This window comes from Theobroma cacao, chromosome 1 (assembly GCF_053813885.1).
Source record: "Theobroma cacao isolate CCN51 chromosome 1, ASM5381388v1, whole genome shotgun sequence".
Lineage (NCBI taxonomy): Eukaryota > Viridiplantae > Streptophyta > Magnoliopsida > Malvales > Malvaceae > Theobroma > Theobroma cacao.
In genome coordinates, this window is record NC_142639.1 from 4,680,742 (window position 1) to 4,702,716 (window position 21,975).

Sequence of the window (21,975 nt, forward strand, 5' to 3'; positions counted from 1 at the left end):
CTTTGTCAATTGACTATGGGTCCACTTTCTTAGAAAGTACTATGAGGAAAAAGAAAGAAAAAATGGATAGAAGGAAGTTGATGGAAACGCTCCACAAATCTCTATATCTATCAGAAGATTGATGAAACAGGAGGGTTCCAAGTGAATGGAAATGAAGTCTTCTAATATATTTCATACTTCTCTGATTTCAGGTTTCTCATGAGATGTTCTTATTTGCTCCGTTGGTCTTCATTCACACTTGTGATTTCTTTTGGTATGAATTTGCAGAAGGTCCACTTTAGATTTTCCAGTAATACCTGCTGTTGGTGATATTGCACAGACACAGTTTGATATTCCTAGATGGCATTAGCAATTTCTTATGTTAAGCTGGTCTTGCTATGCATTTATCTTATGGTCTTTGTATCTAGTCACAAATCACAAATTATTTTTCTAAAGCTTTCCTTGATTTTAGTTGAACTTGCTAATTCTGTCATGGTTGTGAGAGAGCTGAATAGCTGATGGACAATTTTTTTAATTTTTTGGCTGGCTTGATTTAGTTATGATTGGTCCCAATGGAACTTAACAATGATAGTTAGAGGTGAATTAGTAGTTGATAAAATGGCAAATAATGAGCAAGACAGTTTCATGTCAGAAACAGCTCAATGGAAAAGAATAAAAAAATGGTGGTTTATTCAGATAACGCCATAGAAGATGATTGTGGTGATTACCACCAGCAGAACTATCAATCTCAGCAAATTATTTCCCTGCAGACGATGAAATTCCACCAGATCGTGTTCTCAAGGTAAAGTCAGAATATTGCTTGCATATGGAATTCCTACCATTTCATGGGTCAAAACTAAACATTCAAGGAAGGAGAAAAGGAAAAACTATATGATCATTCCTAGTAACCTAACAAAATCCCCTGTTCTTCTTTTCCAAGTCCCTGTTTTAACAGATTAGTTGTCATGGTCTGGTGCCTTTAATCAGTGCAAAATATGTGTCATGAGCAGTTATAAAGCTTGGACCAAATTGTTAGGCCTGATAATCCAATAGTAGATAATTTAACCCATGGACTTCCTTTTTTTTTTTTTTTTTCATTTATTGTGTGGTAAATCATGCAAAAATTTCATGGTATATAGGCAGCAGAAATGGTGTTCGACTGTCTTGAGCATTGTCCAATATTGTGGCAACTCTCATATTCGCTTCTTTGAACTGAGTCTGTGAGGAATGATATGATAAACTTGTGGAACAAACTTCAGGACTATTCATAGTCGATAGAGTTTTTGTTTTTTTAACAAAATAAGAGTTAATTACATATTATTCATAAAAGTTTTAAGTACAAGCAATGATGAATTTAATCTAAACCAGAGAAAAAGGAATGAAGAAGATTCAACTTCATTTCCGTTAATTTTTTTTATTTTTATTGTGATCAGAGAATTTTTTAAAAGTACAGTCTATTAATTATGAAAAAATAACTTTTCGATAAAGAGAATTGACCACAAGATTTTAGTTATATCTTTCTTCTTTTTGCAGAGGCTTTGCATAGAAGCAAACTTGTAAATTAGATAGGTGACAATATACTTCTAAACTATCGTTAACTCGGATTGAAATCAAGTGGCAAATCCTTGCTAGCCCTTATCAATGTTTGTATTTTTTGACTTCGAAGACAAAATCAGCCATGATAATATAACTTTTTCAAAAAAAGTAAAAAAAAATGAGATTTGAAAATGTATTATATTTGAGAAATGATTTGAGTTTAGGGTTTAAGATTTAAGGATTTAGAGTTCAGGTTAAAGATTTAGGGATTTAGGGTTTAGAGTTTAGGCAAGTTATTTGTATGGTTGCTATCAGTCACTGACTTGGCGTCTAAATCAAGCTAGTCTGGCGTCTAAATCAATTTAGTGAGCTAAGAAAGGATGGTTATGGGAAGTTGCCTCCTGAAACTCAGGAGCTGCGGCCCGGATTTGAGTTAGGGAGATTTGAGTGCAATTGATCGGGAAAAAGGGACAGAAGAGGGAAAGAAAGGCCGGAGAGCCACCGGCTGTAGAGAGGTGGCGCGGCTGCATAATCCATAGAGTTAATATCAGATCACACCAACAATTTCACATTCCAATATCTTAGAATTAAATGTCAGGATTTTATCAAATACTTAAGATTACAACATCTTATAAATAAGATAAAATCATCCCATGTTCGATACATCGATTCTCATTTATAAGGTGTGATATCTCTTGTTCTTCCTGTCTTTAATGCATACATATGCCCGTCTTATTAATTACCTGTAAAGGGCAATAATCTTGTACGATGCTCTTTGGATCAAAATCTCTCTCCCAATCTCTCCATAGAGAGCAAACATTTGTTCTTCCTCTTTCTTTCGAAGGAACAATTTTGACTGGAGGCAAACCTGAGGTCCCCCATGGTCCGTCTGAAACAGGTAATGATTTACTGTTTTTACCCCTTTTCTGATTCCTTTATCAAGCTATCTTCTCAAAACCATGCGTTTTACCTTCGGGTTTTGTACTTGTAGTTAGAACAAGATATACAACATCCTCTTGGGGGTTACTATAGTTCAGCGTTATGCTCAAGGCCAAACAGCCTTTCGCAACAAGTGATTCCCACCATTGACATACTCCTGAAAAGTTTGCCAAGGAAGACGAAATCAAAGGCTGAGACCAACATAGCCAATGCTGTGAGACATAGAATTGCTGAGAGGCATCGAAGAAAGCGTATCTGCCAACAGTATGACATACTCCGTTCCATCCTACCAAACTTGATCAAAGTAAGTGATGATAGAACAAAATTAGTATTACATCAAAGGTTAGATTAAGTTCTATATTTTGTTTGCAGAAATTTCTCGAATTCTACTAATGAACAAATGAAAAAAAAAACCAGCTCATTAATAATGAAAGGGTACTCAGCAATCGTTTCATTTCATGCAACAGATGGACAAGGCATCCGTGCTGGGCGAGACAATCAGGCAGGTAAGGGAGTTGAAAAAGAGACTAAAAGAAACGAAAGCAGTTTGTCGTGGAAGCTTAGAGGGTGTGCTCCCTGGTGAGTCAGACAACTTGAGTTTGGGTTATTGTGAAAGCGATGGGAGTTTGTTGAAGGCAACATTCAGTTGTGACGACAGGGCAGAGCTGATATCTGATCTGACACGGGCAGTGAGGACGGTGAATGGGAGGGTTGTAAGAGCAGAGATGGTGTTTGTAGGAGGAAGGAATAAAAGTGTGTTGTGGGTAAAAGGGCTTAGTGGAAATGAAGGTATATGTATGCTTAAGAGGGCCTTGAAGATGGCCGTAGATAGACCTAAGATGAAAAATGGGAAGCCTCGTTTCACTCACTGATTATTCTGTTGTAATTTCTAGCAGTTGTAGAGCAATGGAAAAGGGTAGGTTTAAGAGTATATTTAAAGAATAATGGTAAATAGTGCTTCGTGTAATCATTTTCGCAGTTGCAGTTCTATGACAAAGAACAGGATTTTGAAACATGATTGCCCCAACTCTACTAAGATTTTGTATAAAACTACGACTTAATTTTCTTCGGGTAGATTTGTGCTTCAAAATTCAAGCACCTTTGCCAAGACCTTGATGAATGGTAAATATATTGCATTAGCATACCATCAACATGTGAGTTCAACCTGTCGCTTAAATTTGAGTCTTGAATTGGCAAGAACATCAACAAAAGTTTTTTATTTTATTTTTTCTGTTCCACTAGGGAGGGGGTTTATATTCAATTGAGCCAGCTCATGGCAGGCAATATGCATCAATACATTGGGTTATTACTCAGCACTTATAAACTAAAAAACTTGCGATGAAGTCTGTAAAAAAGGGTTTCCCATGATCTATTATTACTGTCAAACTGAATACTATGTACAACAAATTAATCAAGGCATAGCCCAAGAACAAACTTTTACTTCTAGGCAGGAAAGAATTTAGTAGTTTCTTGTGCTAGCTTTTGACTAATTTCACAAGGCATTTCCCCAAACAAGATGCTAAGAAGATGTAAATAGGATTGGCTCCTCAGCAGGGAAAAGAGATATACAGCACATACCAATCCTACATCTGTTGGTCCAAAGCTTGAATAATTGTAGACAATCTCTGTGTATGGTAAATAGCAAAGTCAGTGTCAGTGCTTATAAAACACAAGTTCTCTGCTACAATTGGCTTTAATAGTTTCTTCTAATTTCTCGACCCGATCAAAATCAACTTTGAAGGAAACCATGGTGATCCCATCTTTGCCAGTATCATAATCCTGTTTGATGTCCTCAGCTTGAAAAGATTGTAACTGCAACAAAGAAGAACAAAATGACCATACAGTCAAACATTCAGTTCAGCCTGTGATGCATCGAAGGTTCAATTTTAAGACCAAGAAAATTAATAAGCAAATGGGAGCAACAGAATGGATTCAGAAAATTTCAATACTGCAACTTACACACGCCAATTGTAATTAGTTATTTCATCAATGTACCTATATCACACATAAATGAAAAATCCAGAGCAAGAGTACAGGAAGCAGAACATGTCACCCTCAAAATATCAATAGTTTAACATCATCCTATCCCTTGGTAAATGAAAGCTTATTTCCTTTACTATTAACTAACTGATCCCAGCTAATGATTAATTTGAGAAAGTCACAAAATTACTCACAAAATTTCAGATAAAGCAATACCACCACTAAACATGAAAGAATTGGTTTACTACAAAAGTGAGCCATTGTTAGAGGAAACAAGCAAGTGACATCTCAAGGATGTTACACGAATCATACACATTCCAATGGCGATACGTGAATGATAAACTAAAGTAGGCAAAACTCTATAGCATACTAATAGAGAAAAAAATGGTAAGTTGCTGCTCTCTATTTGTAAACATTTTATGCAGATAAGTGCTTAACAGAGACGATAAAACCAACCGTAAAACATCAAGTTACATAGAAAAGAGACATATTTTGAATCAAAAACAATGCTCACTTGATGGTACAGAACTCCCAAAAGATCGAAAGGAATCTCCACACCGATCGGAACCTACAAAAATTCCAATAAAATATTAGTCTTTCAAAATATTGAAATCATAAAAATAAACTTTTCAAATGTAAAAGCAACAAAGTCTTTTCCATTCTTACTTTAGATTTTACAAGACAAGTCGGAGCATTTCTCAAGCATTCCGAAGCCACTCCACCATAAGCCCTAACAAGTCCTCCCGTTCCCAATTTAATTCCTCCAAAATACCTGAATTCATATAAAAAAAATCCATATTTGTCCTTTTAATTTTAATTATGGCGAAAAATCAATTGTCAAAGTAATTAAATTTACCTAATAACGACCACCATTACTCTGTCTAAACCTGAAGAAACAATGGCAGAATGAATCGGCTTCCCCGCCGTTCCTGAAGGTTCGCCGTCATCATTTGACCGGTACTGATCCCCAACCTATAATCCTTTGACCCGTCAATTTATGAGCCGAATTGAATTGAATCGGATAACTATTACCAACACGGCGTCGTATTAGATACCTTGAAAGCCCAACAATTGTGAGTGGCGCGCGGATCCTTAACCTGATTGAGGAAAGAGTGAGCGGATTGTTCGTTGGAGATAGGGCCGGCGATGGCGATGAATTTGCTCTTTTTTATTTCTTTCTCGCATGTTACTGTTTCTTTGATTGTGGTGTACGCGCCTGCGTTGGAGGCGGTGCTGGAGCTGCTGGCGGTGGTGACCATTGGGTTTTTGGCGGTGCAGAGGGAGGAAAGCGAGGCGGAGAGTCGGTGGTTGAGCTTGTGGCAGTAGCTGTAGCCAGGTGTTGTTATTGCCACTGGCATTTGCTTGTTTTGGTGGCTTTAGTTTCTCTCCTGTTTGTCGTTTCAAAAACTTCATAGGCTCTTGTTTCTTTTCCAGCCGCCGTTTCAAGTGGAAAGACCATTTCCATTTGGACAAAGTTACGACGACGTTTGCACCCATTTTAATATTATTCCTTTTCTTTTTTATTTATTTTTTCTGGTTGGAGCTTCTTTTCATCTTCTTTCCCAACAAAATGGATGAATAATGAATGGGCTTCTCGCCTTCTCCGATTATTAGAAAAATCATTAAATTGAATAAATAAATAAAAGGGTATAAATGTTTACTTGTAATGTTTTTATAAAGTAAATAAAACTAGTTGATTTTGATATTTATAAAGCTTCTAAAAACTCATCATTGGAATCAAAACTTAGTCGACGAGACTACGAAGATTAACTTTTATACATTTTAAAAGTATTATTGATCAAATAAGTATGGAAACTTCATAAATGACAAATGTTCATGAGATAATAAAAAATAATATCAAATGAGTTAGATGATTTTTCTGTTTGTTTCACGAGATTCCAATTGAATTGAGATAGTATAAAAAGATTGTTAGACAAAATGAGAAAAAAGAATCTTAATATTATTATCATAATAATTTTCTTTGTTTTCTATTTTGTAATATTACTGTTACGAAAGTACGGTGATAAAATTCAATGAAATCAAAATACAATGATAAAATGTAATATTGAATCATACTACAATAATAAATTAGGTCCAATCCTAACCTTCTATAATTTTTCTATTTAATTTGATTAGTCTATGAGAATTTCCATGTGTCTCTAAGGAGGTCTAACTTTCCTCCCAATAGTTGGGTCCTCCACGTGGCAAACATTTTTCCATATAAGACATGCCACTAGTTTAAATTATCCACGTAGACAGACAGTTGATGGACATTTAAGTCACATAGCTCGCATGACAAATTTTTGTCTAAATAAGGATTTTAATAAATATAAATATATGTTAAATGATTCAATTGGATGCAATAAAAAAATTAAAATTTAGTTGAAAATTTAAATCAAGTATAAAAACTTATTTTGTGTTTCTTGATCTTCTATCATCATAAGATAACAAAAAATACATATAATTTATAATAATATTTTTATTACTATTAAATAAAGTTTAGAATTAAATTTAAGTAGATTTTTCTTTTAATACACGATAAACAGCTTGGGCCGGACGAGGCTTGAGCTTCAAAATCTTATCCCCAAAGTCAGTCAAAAGGTGCAGCTGGCCTGATCTACGGACCTGGGCAGGCCAACCGCGCATGGACAGCAAACTTGAGAGTTTAAAGTAGAAGATTATAAGGTAATTTTAGGGATAAAAAAAATGATGATTACTGCTTTTTGAATTACAACAATAAGTAAATAACTGAAAGCTCGATTTTATGTCAACTCAAACCTCAATAAAACGTTTGAGATGATCCATCGACGCTTGCTCTCCTCAATGCAATACCGGATGATCTTACATCAAAAGGATTAGACCAGCCGACTTGCTCAAAATCAGATGCTCTACTGTTACTATTCCTACGATGTCTACTTGAGTCAGTGTACAAAAATGTGGAGTTCCCATCCCTCTCCAGCCACCGATCACGGCCATCCATCTCCGCCCCTGAATCTGATGAAATCCCATATTGGCTGTACCATTCGGGTCCCATGTCACCAAATAAATAATCAGAGAAGTCTTCACTCCTTGAAGAGTCCTTGGTGCTTGCTGTGCTGCAAGAGCTTGCATCTGATGAGCCGCTGAAGATGGAAGAACTCTCACTCGACGAATCAGCTGGAGGAGTTCTTTGCGTTGAATGAAACCTCCAATCTTCTTGATCAAACAGGTGCTTTCGGGTTGAAGTATCAGAAGGATACTTATGCTTCCGTTGTGCTATAGAGGGATCCAACCTTGAAAAATTAGAGTCAGATCTCGTCTTGGATGTATTTTGGCTACAAGGAACAGCTTCCAAATTCCTTTTCTTGAACCTCAAACCATGACACTCAAGATTGTTTCTTACCAAAGCAGGGGCCCTTGGAGAGCGCCTAAAATTTTGAAGAACTAAAGTTATTTGTGCTGAAAAGAAAATTACTTTAGAAAAACCCACCATTTCTTTACACATTACCTCGCATAGAGGAGCATGTACGCCCCTTCAAGTAAGACCCTCTCCAGCTCCACTGGTATTACCTACAAAATAGGCTGCACAAGTCAAATTTATGTACAGTGATACATCTCATGATGATTTCAGATAGGTAGATTTCCATATATATTAGTAAGTAGAAGGTACATACTGTGCTGTCATCAATCCTGAACCACTCCCCATGGAAACTCTTCACATAACACACATAATGTCCCGAAAAGGCAGCATTCATAACATCCAAGTGAACAACCACAGCATAGAGATTGTAAACCGCAGCCTTATCACTTGTTCCACTCATATATGGGGCTAAATCAAGGACCTCAGGAATTTGAACCGACTTATTTAACTTCCCAAAGTTGCCAGACTGCAAAAGCACGGATGGTAGAGCAAGAGTTTGACATTTAAATAAAGTACATGGAAGCGCAAAAATAGAAACTTGCCATCATAAAATTACCTGGAACCGCTTTAAAACAATGGTGAGAATATTAGGCGCATCTAATACTGTCAACTTCTTTCTTGCTTTGACGTAAGATTTACACCTGATAACAAGAGGATGGAGAATTTATCACTAGAAGCTCAAACAGTTACAGTGACCCCTAGAAATTTTTATATTTGCTTTGAACATGGAGCAGCAATTGCGTGCCAATCCTAACAAAACTCCCACAGTAGGACCAAATATGCCACAGAAGTGAGATTTCAACAATCACTGTAATAATATGACAGTCAAATAGTCAGAGTTCATTTATGCCAAAACTGGGATGGAAAAGCCATAACACAATATTAGATCAGCTGGGATTTTAAAATTACAGGCTAGAATCAAGGATAACTAACAATAAGCTACAATGGCCAACAAGCATGGTAACATGCAAAATATTAACAACATAATGACATGGCAAATTAAAAAGCAACGAACCTACTGCAATGATATTTGTTCTCTGCATCCAAGATTTCCGTAGCTGTAAACTGTGCAAGTGCCTCCTCAAGACTTCCAATATCCCCATCAATCTCAACAGGTAGATCCATCATCCTCTCATACCGCTCAGATTTACCAAGGCACTTCATGCACTTTATCTGAAAACCCAATCATCATAATTTAAGAACAAGGTAGCAAAAATCACAATTGCTTCATGTCCATCAAATAACAATAAGTTATATGAATAAATGGACATTAATGTAGCATCAGAATTTTGAACAACCTTGGAATGAAGGTAACCTCCAAAAGTTAGGCCTACTAGAGTCGTCTCTTCTGCCAGAGGACCTGCAGCCCTTGCTTCCTTGAGGCAAACAGATTGCATGGCATCAACAGCATACCTGCCATCTCACTAATGTGAAGTCTAATTCACATTTGAGAAGGTTATACCAAAATAGTATACAAAAAGAAAGTACTTTTAACAGTTGGTTCACCTCAAAAATTCATGGGCATCCTCTTCCTTCCCAGGACCAAGATGACTTCCAATTTTTTGTATTTTGGATAATATCCTGATTGGTGACAAAGGGGACTCCCCTTCCTTTGCCTTCAAAATCAAACACTCAAACTCACAAATAAAGCACCACTCTTTTTTTCGACCTGCACAGCAACAATGAACATCATATTAAAGAGGAGGTATGAATGAGGAATGAAATCATGAAAAAGTCATGACCAGAAACTTGCATGCTCTAGAGTGTAGCCCTCTGACAAGGTATGAGGTAAGTGGCCGAGTAAAAGCCAAACACTGAAGCACAGCATTAGCATAACAACTGCAGTAATTTTCAAAGGAAAAGTATAAAATTAGCAACTCAAAAACTGACTATTGAACAGAAAACATGCCTCACCAAATCATAGTAGAGGAAAAACAACAATTCAAAAGATAAGAGGTTAATATTTGGGGGGGGGGGGGGGGGGGGAGAAGGGGACAAGAACTCCGTGACATATCATATCTAAGCATCAAGTGTATCATTTTACCTGTCTTGCACTTTAAAGGTGAAGAGCTATACATAAGTTCCAGCACGCTAAATTAGCACCAAAATAAATTTCACAAAATGCACACTACTTGAAACCATTCTCTGGACAAAACATACCTGTTATGAGCTGAAATTAAAACCTATATAAATATCAAGATTACCTGTTCCCACAATTATTAAGGCCAAATGGGCATAGTTCCACCGCATCATAAGAGTAAAGTTCCATGAATAGTTCATATGGAAAGATTATCTGTCAAACCACAACAAAAAGTGCTCAAGTCACAATACAACATAGCAAACTATGAGACTCTCAACAAAAACACATAACAATAAGGAAACTACCTTGTAATTGTGTTTTACATTAAACTCATTACCAAAACCAAAAAGATAGGACTTTGACTGTTTGGAGGCTTTAAACTGCTGTACAGCTTTCCGCATTGATGTTTTTAAGCCATTACTACCAGTCTGTGGCAAAGTAGGGGTAGCACTACTTTTTGCCGGCAAGCCCAACTTAGAACTGGGAACAGAATGCCCTCCAGCAGCTGAAGTTGAATGATCATCAGAAGCACTACATGAGGAAGTTTTGACAGGTTTGGTTTCACAAGGTTGCAAATCATCTTCCCTATCATTAGGTACAGTTTTAGGCCTTGAAGAGCTCAGGGATGCTGAGTTACTTTTCTTGGATGCATCAGTAACTAACATTTCAGACAAAACTGCTACTGTTGACTTCTTATAGACAGATTTTGCAGGATGGACATCATCAGACATGAGATTATTGCCCTTAGCAAATGGCATTTGAAATTCAACCTCTTCAGCGTTATGAGTGGATTTCTTCATATTTAAGTTGCTCAGATTATTTACAGAATAGGTCAAATTAGACTCTGAAGAAGGTGAGATAGCTTCTTCCATCTTCTTAGCAGCAGTCTTGCTTCTAGATATAGCAGTGGCAATATCATCAGGAAGTTGCCTCCCGAGCTCGTCATTAGGGCCAGACAGAAGTGTCCTGCTGGGAGAGACATTAACCAATGATTCACTACTGGCACCAGATGGACTCACACCAGCTAACAATGAGGAACTGGGTGGAGCAAAACCATTATGTGTTGCTTTGGCATCTGCATTAGGCTTTAGATTAGCATCAATATCATCATCTCCTACCACTGATGAAGTGTCAGATGCTGTCCTAAATATTCTTTCCACCTCAAAATCATTACTGTGAATTCCACACTGTTTTGTTACTGCAAAATCAGTTGGGGGGCGACATTCATCCTTGTGGCCTTGTCTCCAGTGAATTATTTGACACTTACTAGAACTACATGCGAACAAACGAAGAAGTCAATACCAAAAAAGGGTGAAAATGGCACAATAACATATCTGAATATCCAGTACAATTACTAAAGACATTTACAAGAAAATGCATGCATCTTGTATTTTATTTTGCAGAGCAAACTAAGGGAGATAAAAACTGACATAACAACATGATAAAGCACAGCCAAAACTTTTAAAAAGAATGGCAGCACAAATTTTGTTTAAGCTAAAGCAAAGGGATTCATATAGCCAATCCACTAGTTGAATGAAAATTTAATTAAGCTAAACGGAAGATGAACACCGGGCTTTCTCTTCTACATCTTTAAATTTTAAAGCACTCTTTCTCTCATGGTGCCATGAGCTCTATAATATAAGGGCATGAAGAGTACCATTTACCAGCAAGAATGATGCTGAACAACAGAACCCAAGCAGTAAGCACACGTATCTAGCAATATGGTATTGACAAGCAGCATTTCAATAAATGGTCCAGAAGTGGCTACTGATAAGCACATAATACGACCTGCATTCCTAAGATGAATCTACCCAATGTCCATCCCCAGAAAGGTAGATTTTTATTTCTCACCCACTCATCTAAACACCAGAAAAAAGAGGCCTCCCAACTTCCTTCTCAAAACAATCCCAATAAACACTAATATCATGAACATAGAATACCACCACCATACAAACCTTATAATAAATCTGATAACTATATAGACCATTCCTGGGAAAATGAAGTAATTCAGCTCAATCTATTCCCTAATCTTTGATTAAAAGAACAATCAATCTAACAAGCGTTTACACAACCTAAGATCAAAACTTCACTAAAATCAACTACCATGCCCAATTATAATGTTTATCAAAACGCAACTAAAATGGGAAAATCCCAATCATTTCCATCAAAATTAAAGGCTTTAACTTCTTCCCCTCAAACATATATCCTGCCATTCCACCTCTAAAGCCGCAATAAATTTTTCATCTTTCTAATTATTCAACTCACCCTCAACAGCTGCAATTACTCCCAACTGTAAATTCTTGAAACTAAGTAAGTAGCTCCTACTCTCTACCAACCACAAACAAATTGCCCAAAATGACAATCCTATTCGTAAAATTTAGGTCAAAATTAAATAGAAGAAGAAAAGGGAAAAATAAAAACGAACCAGTAACGAACAGATTTGCACTGAGAACAGCGCGTTGTGGTAGGAGCAAAGCAAACAGCACACTGGTTCTTGGGGTAGTAACCGTACTCATTGGTGGCTTGAGCCTCCACCACGGCGGCTTCATGCGAGACCATTTCGAGCAACCTCGTAACCTCCTCTTTCCTCGCCGCCGCATTCCTCAACTTATGCCGGATTACCAGAAAAACAACCAGCAACGACACCAAAAAGACGCCGTTGAAACCCAGAAATCCAGGAACCAGCATTTTTTATTTAAGATTTTATTCTATTCCACTTTATTTAGCCGGCGCCGAGGATCAGTCCTGAACAGAGAAAACCTAGGATGATGGTGGCTTTGTTATACATAGATTTCTGCGACGACGACGCTGGCGGTGACAGTGCTGGTGGTTGGAGGGGCAAAATGGGAAATTTAGGCGGTGGTTAGGGTGAGGCGAGGATTTGAGCATCTGGTCGGATCTGAAAGAGAGAAAGCAAATTTGACCGTTTGCTATTATTAATTTTTACGGGGGTTTCTTATTTTGTCTTGTCGTGTTAAAGACAAAAACTTCTATTTTTTCTATCGTTTGACAACGGATTTCGCTGTCTACCGTGTTTGGCCTCCCTCAGCATAGACCGGTAAATTACAAAATTGTTTCGTAATTGTGTCAAGTCAAGATTATATCAATAATATCACTTAATATAAATAATAAATTATATTTTAATTAATTATTTTAAATAATTAATAATTAATTATAAAAAATAAATTAAAATAAAATATAAGCTTTTTAATAAAAATAAAATAAAATATTATTTTTAATAATTTAATAATTTTTAAAAAATATTATGTTCAAAATATTTCATTTTTACAAAATCAATTTTGATTTTTTTCTTCTTTGAATAATATGGGAAAGGCAAAATAGTAACCCAAAAACTAAAGAAATAATCGGTTAGTATTATTTTTAAATCAAGTCATAAATTTAAATTGCTAATACACTTTATTATTTCTTGCTTAGTTTTAATTAAATTTGATTTTTTTATTATAGTAATGAGTTTAGACAAGTGAAATTTAAATAGAAGTATAAAGAACAACAATATAATGTCTTAATTTCTAAAAATATGAGTAGATACTACTAATTTTTATAGGCAAGTTAGATAACTGCTCGTCTCAAACCCAACCCGTCCACTAAAAAAGAGTATGCACAAAAAAATAAAGAATGTTTTAGGTGGCAAAGAAACAAAGAACACCACAACAAAAATTATTACAAGCATTTGAACTGAACAACAGATGTGGGTGGCCCAAATAACATATTAACTAAAAACAAATACATAAGCTTAAGAAGATAAGCTAAAGCCAAGTGTTTATAATTATAGGCATACCGACGCTTAAGTCCATGCTCTTGGAATTTGGAAGAGCTTTGTGAAGTACAGTCTACAGTGTTGCATTTAATAGCCACCAAAGTAGAAAAGCAATCAAGATCTATTCACGTCCATTCTGACAATGAACTTCATCGGAGTCCGCATTGTTCCTCTGGCAAAAAGGGAGGTTATAAGTGGGTAGGGCCAACCCCAGTGCCAGACTCTATATCTTTATTTTATTTGATATGAAGTACACTCTATATATTAAATTTTTTACCTTTCAGCAGTGCCAACAGAACATTATATGTGGTTTTCTTCCCCGACGTTATTTCAAACTTTGTCTTTGGAAATCACGTGTAGAACTTTAATTAAGAGGACTTTCGTTGTTGCAGTCTATGAGCGAAAGGTTGACGCATTTGGCAATTGGAATGATAGTGGGCTGCAGACAGATTCCTTTACCTCGTGCGCACTTTCCACCCGGATGCTGCAATGGGTCACAAAAAATCGAAAAAATTATTTAAAATAAGAATAATATTTGAGCATTTAATTTATTTGTTGGTTCATGATTTATTTGTTTGAAGAGTAAATTTCGATTTTTTTTATTTTTTTAAAATAATAATTAGTAGTAATTTAAACATAATTTAAATAGAAAAAAATGATAATTGTGCAGGTTAAGTAGAGCTGATCGTGGGCCCCTCGGCCTGTCTAGGTGAAAAACTTTAGCCCGATTCAGGTCAACCCGGACAATGTTTTTCCTTTTCCAAGTCTAAGCCCGCCTCTGTCCAGTTTAATTGTATTTTATTTTGTTAGAGTACGATTCTTTTAGTATTATTCTAATATATTTAACAAACTCAAGCATTTGGACGGACATGAACAACTCTTCATCACTATTTTTGCCCGTTTCCGTTTTGGCTTTGGCCAATTTCCACCCTGCTGCTGTTCATGCACCCCGTGTCCCTCTTTGTTTCATATAGTGCAACTTTTTCCCTAAAAAAGTGATGATTCTGGATTTTCAATAAAAAGATTATGGGATTTTACACCTGAGTTAATGAAACATTTTATGGCTGATGACCTTCCGAATATCATTAGGCTTAGACCTGTCTTTGTTTATGTTTAAATCTTGTTCTAGTAATCAATATACACTGGTGTTCAGCCCGATTCTCACAACAACAGAGCCTGTGTTTGGTTCCGATTTGACTTTCAAGTATCTAGTTGTAAAGGGTAAGAGTGGGGAGAGCTAAAATCTAATAAGAGTGAAAATGGAGTCCTTCGTTTATGTTGATTTAGATGTTTACCTAAACCCAAGTCCGGCAAATGGTATCAAACCATGAGCCAATCCAAAAGCAATAACTACCACAACCTCCAAGCATCATGGCTAATGTTCCTTGGCCAGGAGTGTTACAGAAGCTTACCACTACCTTTTAAAGGAAAGAATTTCTTGAGCCTTTGCACTCCACTCATAAAAGAATGTTCGACTTTCCTTAGACGGCGCAAGGCAGCGGATTTATGATCAGGATGAAATTTACTGGCAAAACATGTCTCGTCAGTCAAATATAAAAACATAATGTTCCACAATCAAAATGTATGGTTTTGGGATATGCTGGCAGAAAAACGAATGTCTTTTTTTTTTTTCTAATTTCTTTTATTGAAATTTACAGGTCACAGGGTGCCTTAAACAGGAGACAAGTGAAAAAGGAAATTGATATTTTATATGTTCTTCTCTTCCCTCCTACTTTGAATATTCTTACTTTTGTAATTATAGATCTATAGTATTATGTTGAAATAATCAAGTTGTCTAATCAAAATCAAGAAGAGCACAACTTTGTAAGATCTGCAAATGGAAAAAATTTGCAATCATGCAAATTGACTAATAAAAAGAAATTACGAATGCAAAGAATCGAATAAAATTTATATTTAAATTTCTCTATGCATTATAAAATAAAAAAAAAACGAAAAAGAATATATGCTTTCTCATAATTTGACCATATACTACTTTCTGTCTTTAATTTTCTCCAATTCTCCTTTATTTCTAAATGTTGCTAATAGTATAACTTTAATATTAATTCGGCCCCTTTTTTTATCTTCCCAATTGTATCCACCACCAATTACTTATGTCAACTATCATCAAAATGTTAGTATTATAATGTATTGTTAAAGGCAGATACTTTAGTGTCTCTCTCTAACCCGTCGCTTTGGCCGAGTGGTTAAGGCGTGTGCCTGCTAAGTACATGGGATTTTCCCGCGAGAGTTCGAATCTCTCAGGCGACGCAAAATTTTTCAACTTATAACTTTTCTTTTCAAAAATTGGGCCCCAACGGCTACAAGTCAAGCGGCTCGAAAGCCTGCCCCAAATCTCACCTAGACTGACCAAAAGCGGGTCATACCTGACCCGGTCAGTCAAGTCCATCCTTGATAAGATTGTATTTGTCAACACTTAATTAATGCGTACACGTGGATGGCGTTTAGAGGACCGCAGAAGCCCCAAAATGACCTTTCCAAGTTCCAAGTGGGAGATCGGAATCCCAGTCAGTCAATAATAGCATTTGGCCCCTCGCACTGGACACTTCTCCCTTCAATATATTTTTTTATTGATTTTTAAATTAATGGCCATAAATTGTCACTTTTAACCCCCAAACTCTTTCAACACTTACTGAAAAAATTATGATGATTTTAATTGACTAATTAGGTGGGATCTGTTCAAGCTTTTAAAAATGTTTCGATAAGTATATAATTTCCCTGTATTTTCTATCCATCATTGTCTCTGTGACAAATGGTCATAGAAAATGGGCTGTTTTCTCTTTGGTGAGATAAAAATGTGATTCTGGCTTGTACTAATTTCTTTGCGTCCTTTCTTTAGTAGAAGTTGATAATTAAGCCTAATTAAAAGGCCATCAATGTTTTTGTCAATTTTGAACCAAAAAGTAGTAATTTTTTTATCTAGTTATTAAGTACAATTAATTTTATTTTGACAATGGAATTTGCAAATTGCAAGTACCAAATTGGAATCACAACAAATTTAGAAATTGTTAGTGTTAATGATAAAAACCATATATCAAGGGTTAAATTTCTTTCAAAGCCGATTCTTTAATTGACATATTGAATTGTATTGTGATTTTCTCTTTTAGAATATTATGATGCTTTGATTCCCTTTTCTTTTTTCTCGCTAATAACAAAGAAACGAAGTATGATATGAAAGAGCTAAAATTAGGTCGCACGTAAGAAGTGAGACCGACCAATCATAAGAAGCAAGAGTCCCCCAATTTTGAGTCATTCACCAACCAAAAAAACGAAAACAAAAATCAACAAAAGCTTAAGAAGTCTTACATTTTTTTTATGAAAATAAAAGGCCAGACATTTGAATTTGAATTTAACAAAACTTCTCAAATTGCCATGGACCCGCTCTTTACCTGATAGACTCGTGGCAGGCTCGAGCCAACGTTGGCAAATGGCAACTTCAGAAAAAGAAACATTAAGGAACTTTCCAATTTAATTTAAACAAATGCTTTGATGAGAGGTGAAGAATTGAGGCAGCCCAACTAGACCAAAGGCACAAACGCGTCAACAAGTAGACACAGCCCAGAGTCTCCACCCAAATTTTTAAATGTTGTCCAGTTCCAATTTTCGCGTAACAGCCGCATTCCCACCTGGCTTCGCTGAACCCCCACGCGACCAGCCTCCGCGCAGCTATAAATACGCTTCCTCGTCTCACAATTAAACCATCCATTCATTTGCTTCTACTGTTTTTCTTTGTCAAAAAAAAGAAAAAAAGAGTTTCTTCCCAGCATATGTCTCAAAGGCCTTGCGTTCCTCACTCTTCTTCAATAGCTTTTGGTCTCCATTCCCATCTCCTGGTTTCCAGTGAGATGAACCCCAACTCCAACTGGTCTCAATAGTTTAATCTTTTTCTCTTTGTTTTTGGACCATAATTCTTTTTAAAAAAAAAAAAAAAAAAAAACAAAACCCATCGGTTTAGTTCATTCTTTTGCCTTGAACAAAGGTCATTGTTTTGTTATTTTGCAAGCAAACTTTGTTAAAGAATCAGGTTCCTAAACAACAAAAAGTTTAGATTTTTTTGGAGAATTAAAATGGGATTCAAAGGTTTTGTTGAAGGAGGCATAGCTTCAATTGTAGCCGGATGTTCCACCCACCCGCTTGACTTAATCAAAGTCCGAATGCAACTCCAGGGTGAAACACAAGTCCCGAACCCTGCTGTCCAAACCCTCCGCCCTGCTTTGGCTTTTCCCACAACCACCGCTACCTCCTCCTCCATCCACGTGCCACCATCCGCGGCAGTGCGCGTTGGACCAGTAGCCACCGGAATCCGGATCTTCCAAACCGAAGGCGTGGCAGCTCTTTTCTCCGGCGTCTCCGCCACTGTCCTCCGCCAGACCCTCTATTCCACCACCCGCATGGGACTGTACGACATCCTGAAACAAAAATGGACCGACAAGGAGACCAAAACCATGCCTCTGTCCCGTAAAATCGCCGCTGGGTTAATTGCCGGAGGGATCGGCGCAGCCGTCGGGAACCCAGCTGACGTGGCAATGGTTCGCATGCAAGCTGATGGCCGTCTCCCTCTATCTCAACGCCGTAACTACACCAGCGTTATTGACGCTATCACCCGCATGAGCAAACAAGAAGGAATCACTTCCCTGTGGCGCGGATCGTCGCTTACGGTGAACCGTGCAATGTTGGTGACGGCATCGCAGCTGGCTTCTTACGATCAGATAAAAGAAATGATCTTGGAAAACGGGTTGATGAAAGACGGGCTTGGGACACACGTGGCAGCGAGTTTTTCGGCGGGTTTTGTGGCGGCGGTGGCTTCGAATCCTGTTGATGTGATCAAGACTAGGGTTATGAACATGAAGGTGGAGCCTGGGCAAAAGCCGCCGTATGCTGGCGCTTTGGATTGTGCTCTCAAGACGGTGAAGGCGGAAGGGCCCATGGCTTTGTATAAGGGATTTATACCAACGATCTCGAGACAGGGACCTTTTACGGTGGTGCTTTTTGTCACGTTGGAACAGGTTCGGAAGTTGCTTAAGGAGTTTTGAGATATATCAACGAGGACGATGATGAAAAAGAATCTTAGGAATTCTATGTTTTAAGTTACGTAATGGGTTTTCCGTTTTATGTGGTTAAAAAATTGGGAACGAAGGGAAAATTAGTATTCCCTGGAATCTGGAGGCAGAGTTTGTCTTGCGTCTGATTATGAAAGAATGTTTATATCTGGGATTCTTATTTTAATACTGAGATCACCATATAATATTTGCTCTTATTTCATTGGCTTCCAATAGATTCTTTTGTTTGCCGTTTTATAGCTTTTGTTTCTGGTATTCTATTTCTTAACCCAGAATTAAATATTAGCATAAGCTATTATTCTGGGTGGTTTTCATTGTTTATGTGGAATGTTACAATTTTGAATTCCAAAAACAATAGTACCAATATTACACGGCTGATCAAAGTTGAATAACCATAACCACGAATACTCTCATTTAGCCAAAAAAAAAAAAGGGTAAAATATCTTCATCACTTTAAATTAGATAATCCGTCTCAAAAAAAAAACTTTTGTTAGACACATAAACCCATATGTTAATCAATAGTTAATATTTTTATTAATTTAATGATATGACAATTTTTTTAGATAAATTTACCGTCCATCAAATTTAAAAATTATTATTATATAAATTATAATTTTTAATTTTTTTATTCAAATAAAATATTGTCTATTGATTGGTCATCTCCTGCTCAAACCTAGCCGAGGAACAAATCCAGATGACCGACGCTCCCCTACGGAGCACCAATCTGTTGCTCCCTTGGGGAGCTGATCTGGTGATCGTCTCCCTTGGGGAGCTTAAATCGGTGCTCTCTTGAGGAGCAGAGTGGTGCTCCCCAAAGGAGAATCGATCTAGTGTTCCCCAAGGGAGCATTGTTAGATTTGACAGTTTCGACACCGGCTAACTTGAAAAAAATTTTAAAAAGTATTTTAAATATTTTATATTTAAATAATATTATTATTTACATATTTAAAATAAAATATTTATTTGAAAAATTAATAGATTTGTGTGGAATTATAATTAAAATTTTAAAAAATCAAGATATTTTACTAAAAAAGAAAACATGCACTCCCAATTTTACATTTAACTTATTCCCCTAACTTTAAAAGGGTACATGCAGAACTAAGAATTGCTAACATTTTTATATTATTTTATTAATTATAATTATAGTACTATTACTCTCAGTTGACATCTATTTGGCACAGATGATGAAAATCAATAATTATAAGTAGTCCCAAGGAAATTTCGAGATATGGTGATTGAAATTTTGGAGAGTATAAGGTGAGAAAATGGAGCTTTTAGGGGCAGCTTCTTTTGCAATTACCTTATGAAGTATGGGGGGACGTTTTTGAAAATTAAAAATGACCTAAAACGATGGCCACTGCTACTTTGTTAGTGTCCAACTCATTAATCACTACGCGGCGAAAACCTAAATGAAGGGAACTGTACGCTCTTAGCAAACAATCATAAAGATAGTCCCAATCAATTGATGTCGACTTGTATCTTCCTTTTAGGTACCTCTGATGGTTGATGTGGGATGAGTCTGAATTACCGACGAGAAAAGACTACCCCACACGAGTTCGTTTCAAGAAAAAATGTTGCATTTGTCCAAAACAGTGAAACAGGGCGTCGCTGATTGGCCGATCTTGAAGCAGTTACTTGTCACTATTGCCGAATATAATAGCCATTCACAATTTTTGGGTCCTACTCCTATTGGCATTGAAAGTCTTTTGCCTTTGCCATCGAGTAGAAATTTTCTTTTCTCTGATTTGAGCTTTAAACAAAAGAATGAAGTTTATCCCCCTTCCTTAGTCATGTACGAATTAAGCATTGACTATATGAGAATGAGAATTCGAATTGAAACTCCATTCTTTTACATTAAAACTTATTATATCTTTTAATTTATTAAATGAATTACAAACAAATTCCATAGATATTGAAGGAATTTCTTTTATACGCTGAAAAGAACAACTCGCCATTTGATCACTGAATTATTACATAGTATTATTCACAAAACATCTCATCCAAATACGACCCCAGAGAGAAAAATCAGGCAAGAGCTAAGAAGATTTCATTTTTTTTTTTAGGTTGAGTTTGGTTCTTCCTACACTTTCCATAGTACTAGGCTGTAGTCGGCACATAAACCTGTCCAGACAAGACAATAGGCGGGGGGACAATGAATGTGTGGCACCAACCAGCCGGGTTTGCTCAACACTCATCCTGGCACCATTACCGCATCTATAATCGTTGGTTGACAACTTTCTTGGACCCAATAAACTTTCAACGAAATTACTTTACAATGTGCGCTGTCGCCCTCGCCTCCATTAGTGTTTCAATTATTATTTTAATTCATTCAATTATCACCATTTTCTTTTTATGAAATTCATTTATAATAAATTTATGAATCTTAAACACTTGAAAGGTGAGGTTAATCAAGTTATTAACAAAATAAAGCTATCTGATTAATATATTATCTAGATTAAATTCAAGTGTAAATAAGATTTTTTCACTTATCATGATCAAATTCAAGCATTAATAAAATGTATCATCTTATCATTAGCATGCTATGCTATAAATATATGAATCAGTCACATTAATATAGAGTTCATTTGTTAATTCAATATAAAATCATTTGCTTACTTTAATTAATTTTCTTTCACTCTTTTTTGTTTGTTGATATTTGTGTCTCGTTATATTTATTTACATAAAAGTTTTCAATATTCTTTTAAAATTTATATTTACTTATTTATTTACTTAACAGTTTTCAATTTTCTTTTAAAGTTTATATTTGTTCTTCCTTTTAAAGTTTATATTTGCTTGTGTCCCGTTATATATATTTACTAATAGTTTTCAATTTTTTTAAAGTTTTTTTAAATTTATTTAAACAAGTGATGCATACATTTATTGTTAAATCAAATGCTTGAAAGTATAATTTTATTATTCTCATATACTTTGAATTGCAAGATCCTCTTTAATCTAAGTCCTAAAATTTCCTTTCTAGGCTCTCACTTCTTAATTTAAATTTTTTAATTATTATAGCATTTTGCTTAATGGAAAATGCATGTACCATTTTTTGTTTAAAATAGGTATTCCATCCATTTTAAATTGGATGTCCACTTTCAGCTTACATGGAGATTCAGAAAAATGTTTCGATTTTATTATTTTTAATTTTTTTTAAAATTTATTTAATAACATTGATAAAATATATTTTTAATGTCAAAAAGTAAAA

General features: G+C 35.9%; 4 protein-coding genes and 1 non-coding gene across 5 annotated transcripts; 3 read left to right on the forward strand and 2 right to left on the reverse strand.

Moving 5' to 3' along the window:
* Positions 1-1,632: 1,632 nt before the first annotated feature.
* On the forward strand, positions 1,633-3,421 carry LOC18611473 (transcription factor bHLH131-like protein). The gene is made up of 3 exons (XM_007047740.3): positions 1,633-2,413; positions 2,507-2,758; positions 2,922-3,421. Exons 1-3 carry the CDS (start codon positions 2,396-2,398, stop codon positions 3,324-3,326), a joined length of 675 nt encoding a protein of 224 aa, XP_007047802.2. The 5' UTR covers positions 1,633-2,395; the 3' UTR covers positions 3,327-3,421.
* A 372-nt stretch (positions 3,422-3,793) lies between these two features.
* Positions 3,794-5,894, reverse strand: LOC18611474 (ribosomal protein S5 domain protein). Its single transcript, XM_007047742.3, has 5 exons — positions 5,490-5,894; positions 5,291-5,406; positions 5,101-5,206; positions 4,949-5,002; positions 3,794-4,266 (listed from the first exon to the last, which is right to left on the reverse strand). Exons 1-5 carry the CDS (start codon positions 5,790-5,792, stop codon positions 4,108-4,110), a joined length of 738 nt encoding a protein of 245 aa, XP_007047804.3. The 5' UTR covers positions 5,793-5,894; the 3' UTR covers positions 3,794-4,107.
* Positions 5,895-7,112: 1,218 nt separating this feature from the next.
* Positions 7,113-12,859, reverse strand: UBP17 (ubiquitin-specific protease 17). The gene is given in 12 exon segments (XM_007047743.3): positions 7,113-7,230; positions 7,232-7,841; positions 7,922-7,983; positions 8,088-8,300; positions 8,391-8,475; positions 8,850-9,007; positions 9,133-9,247; positions 9,341-9,503; positions 9,588-9,673; positions 10,039-10,127; positions 10,220-11,186; positions 12,340-12,859. Coding segments are annotated over 12 exon segments (2,835 nt in total). The 5' UTR covers positions 12,603-12,859; the 3' UTR covers positions 7,113-7,206.
* Positions 12,860-15,878: 3,019 nt separating this feature from the next.
* On the forward strand, positions 15,879-15,960 carry TRNAS-GCU (transfer RNA serine (anticodon GCU)). Its single transcript has one exon. It is a non-coding gene; the product is annotated as a tRNA-Ser (tRNA).
* Positions 15,961-17,403: 1,443 nt separating this feature from the next.
* On the forward strand, positions 17,404-18,967 carry UCP5 (uncoupling protein 5). Its single transcript, XM_007047745.3, has one exon. The coding sequence runs from the start codon at positions 17,778-17,780 to the stop codon at positions 18,741-18,743; it is 966 nt and encodes a 321-aa protein (XP_007047807.1). The 5' UTR covers positions 17,404-17,777; the 3' UTR covers positions 18,744-18,967.
* The last annotated feature ends 3,008 nt before the right edge of the window (positions 18,968-21,975 follow it).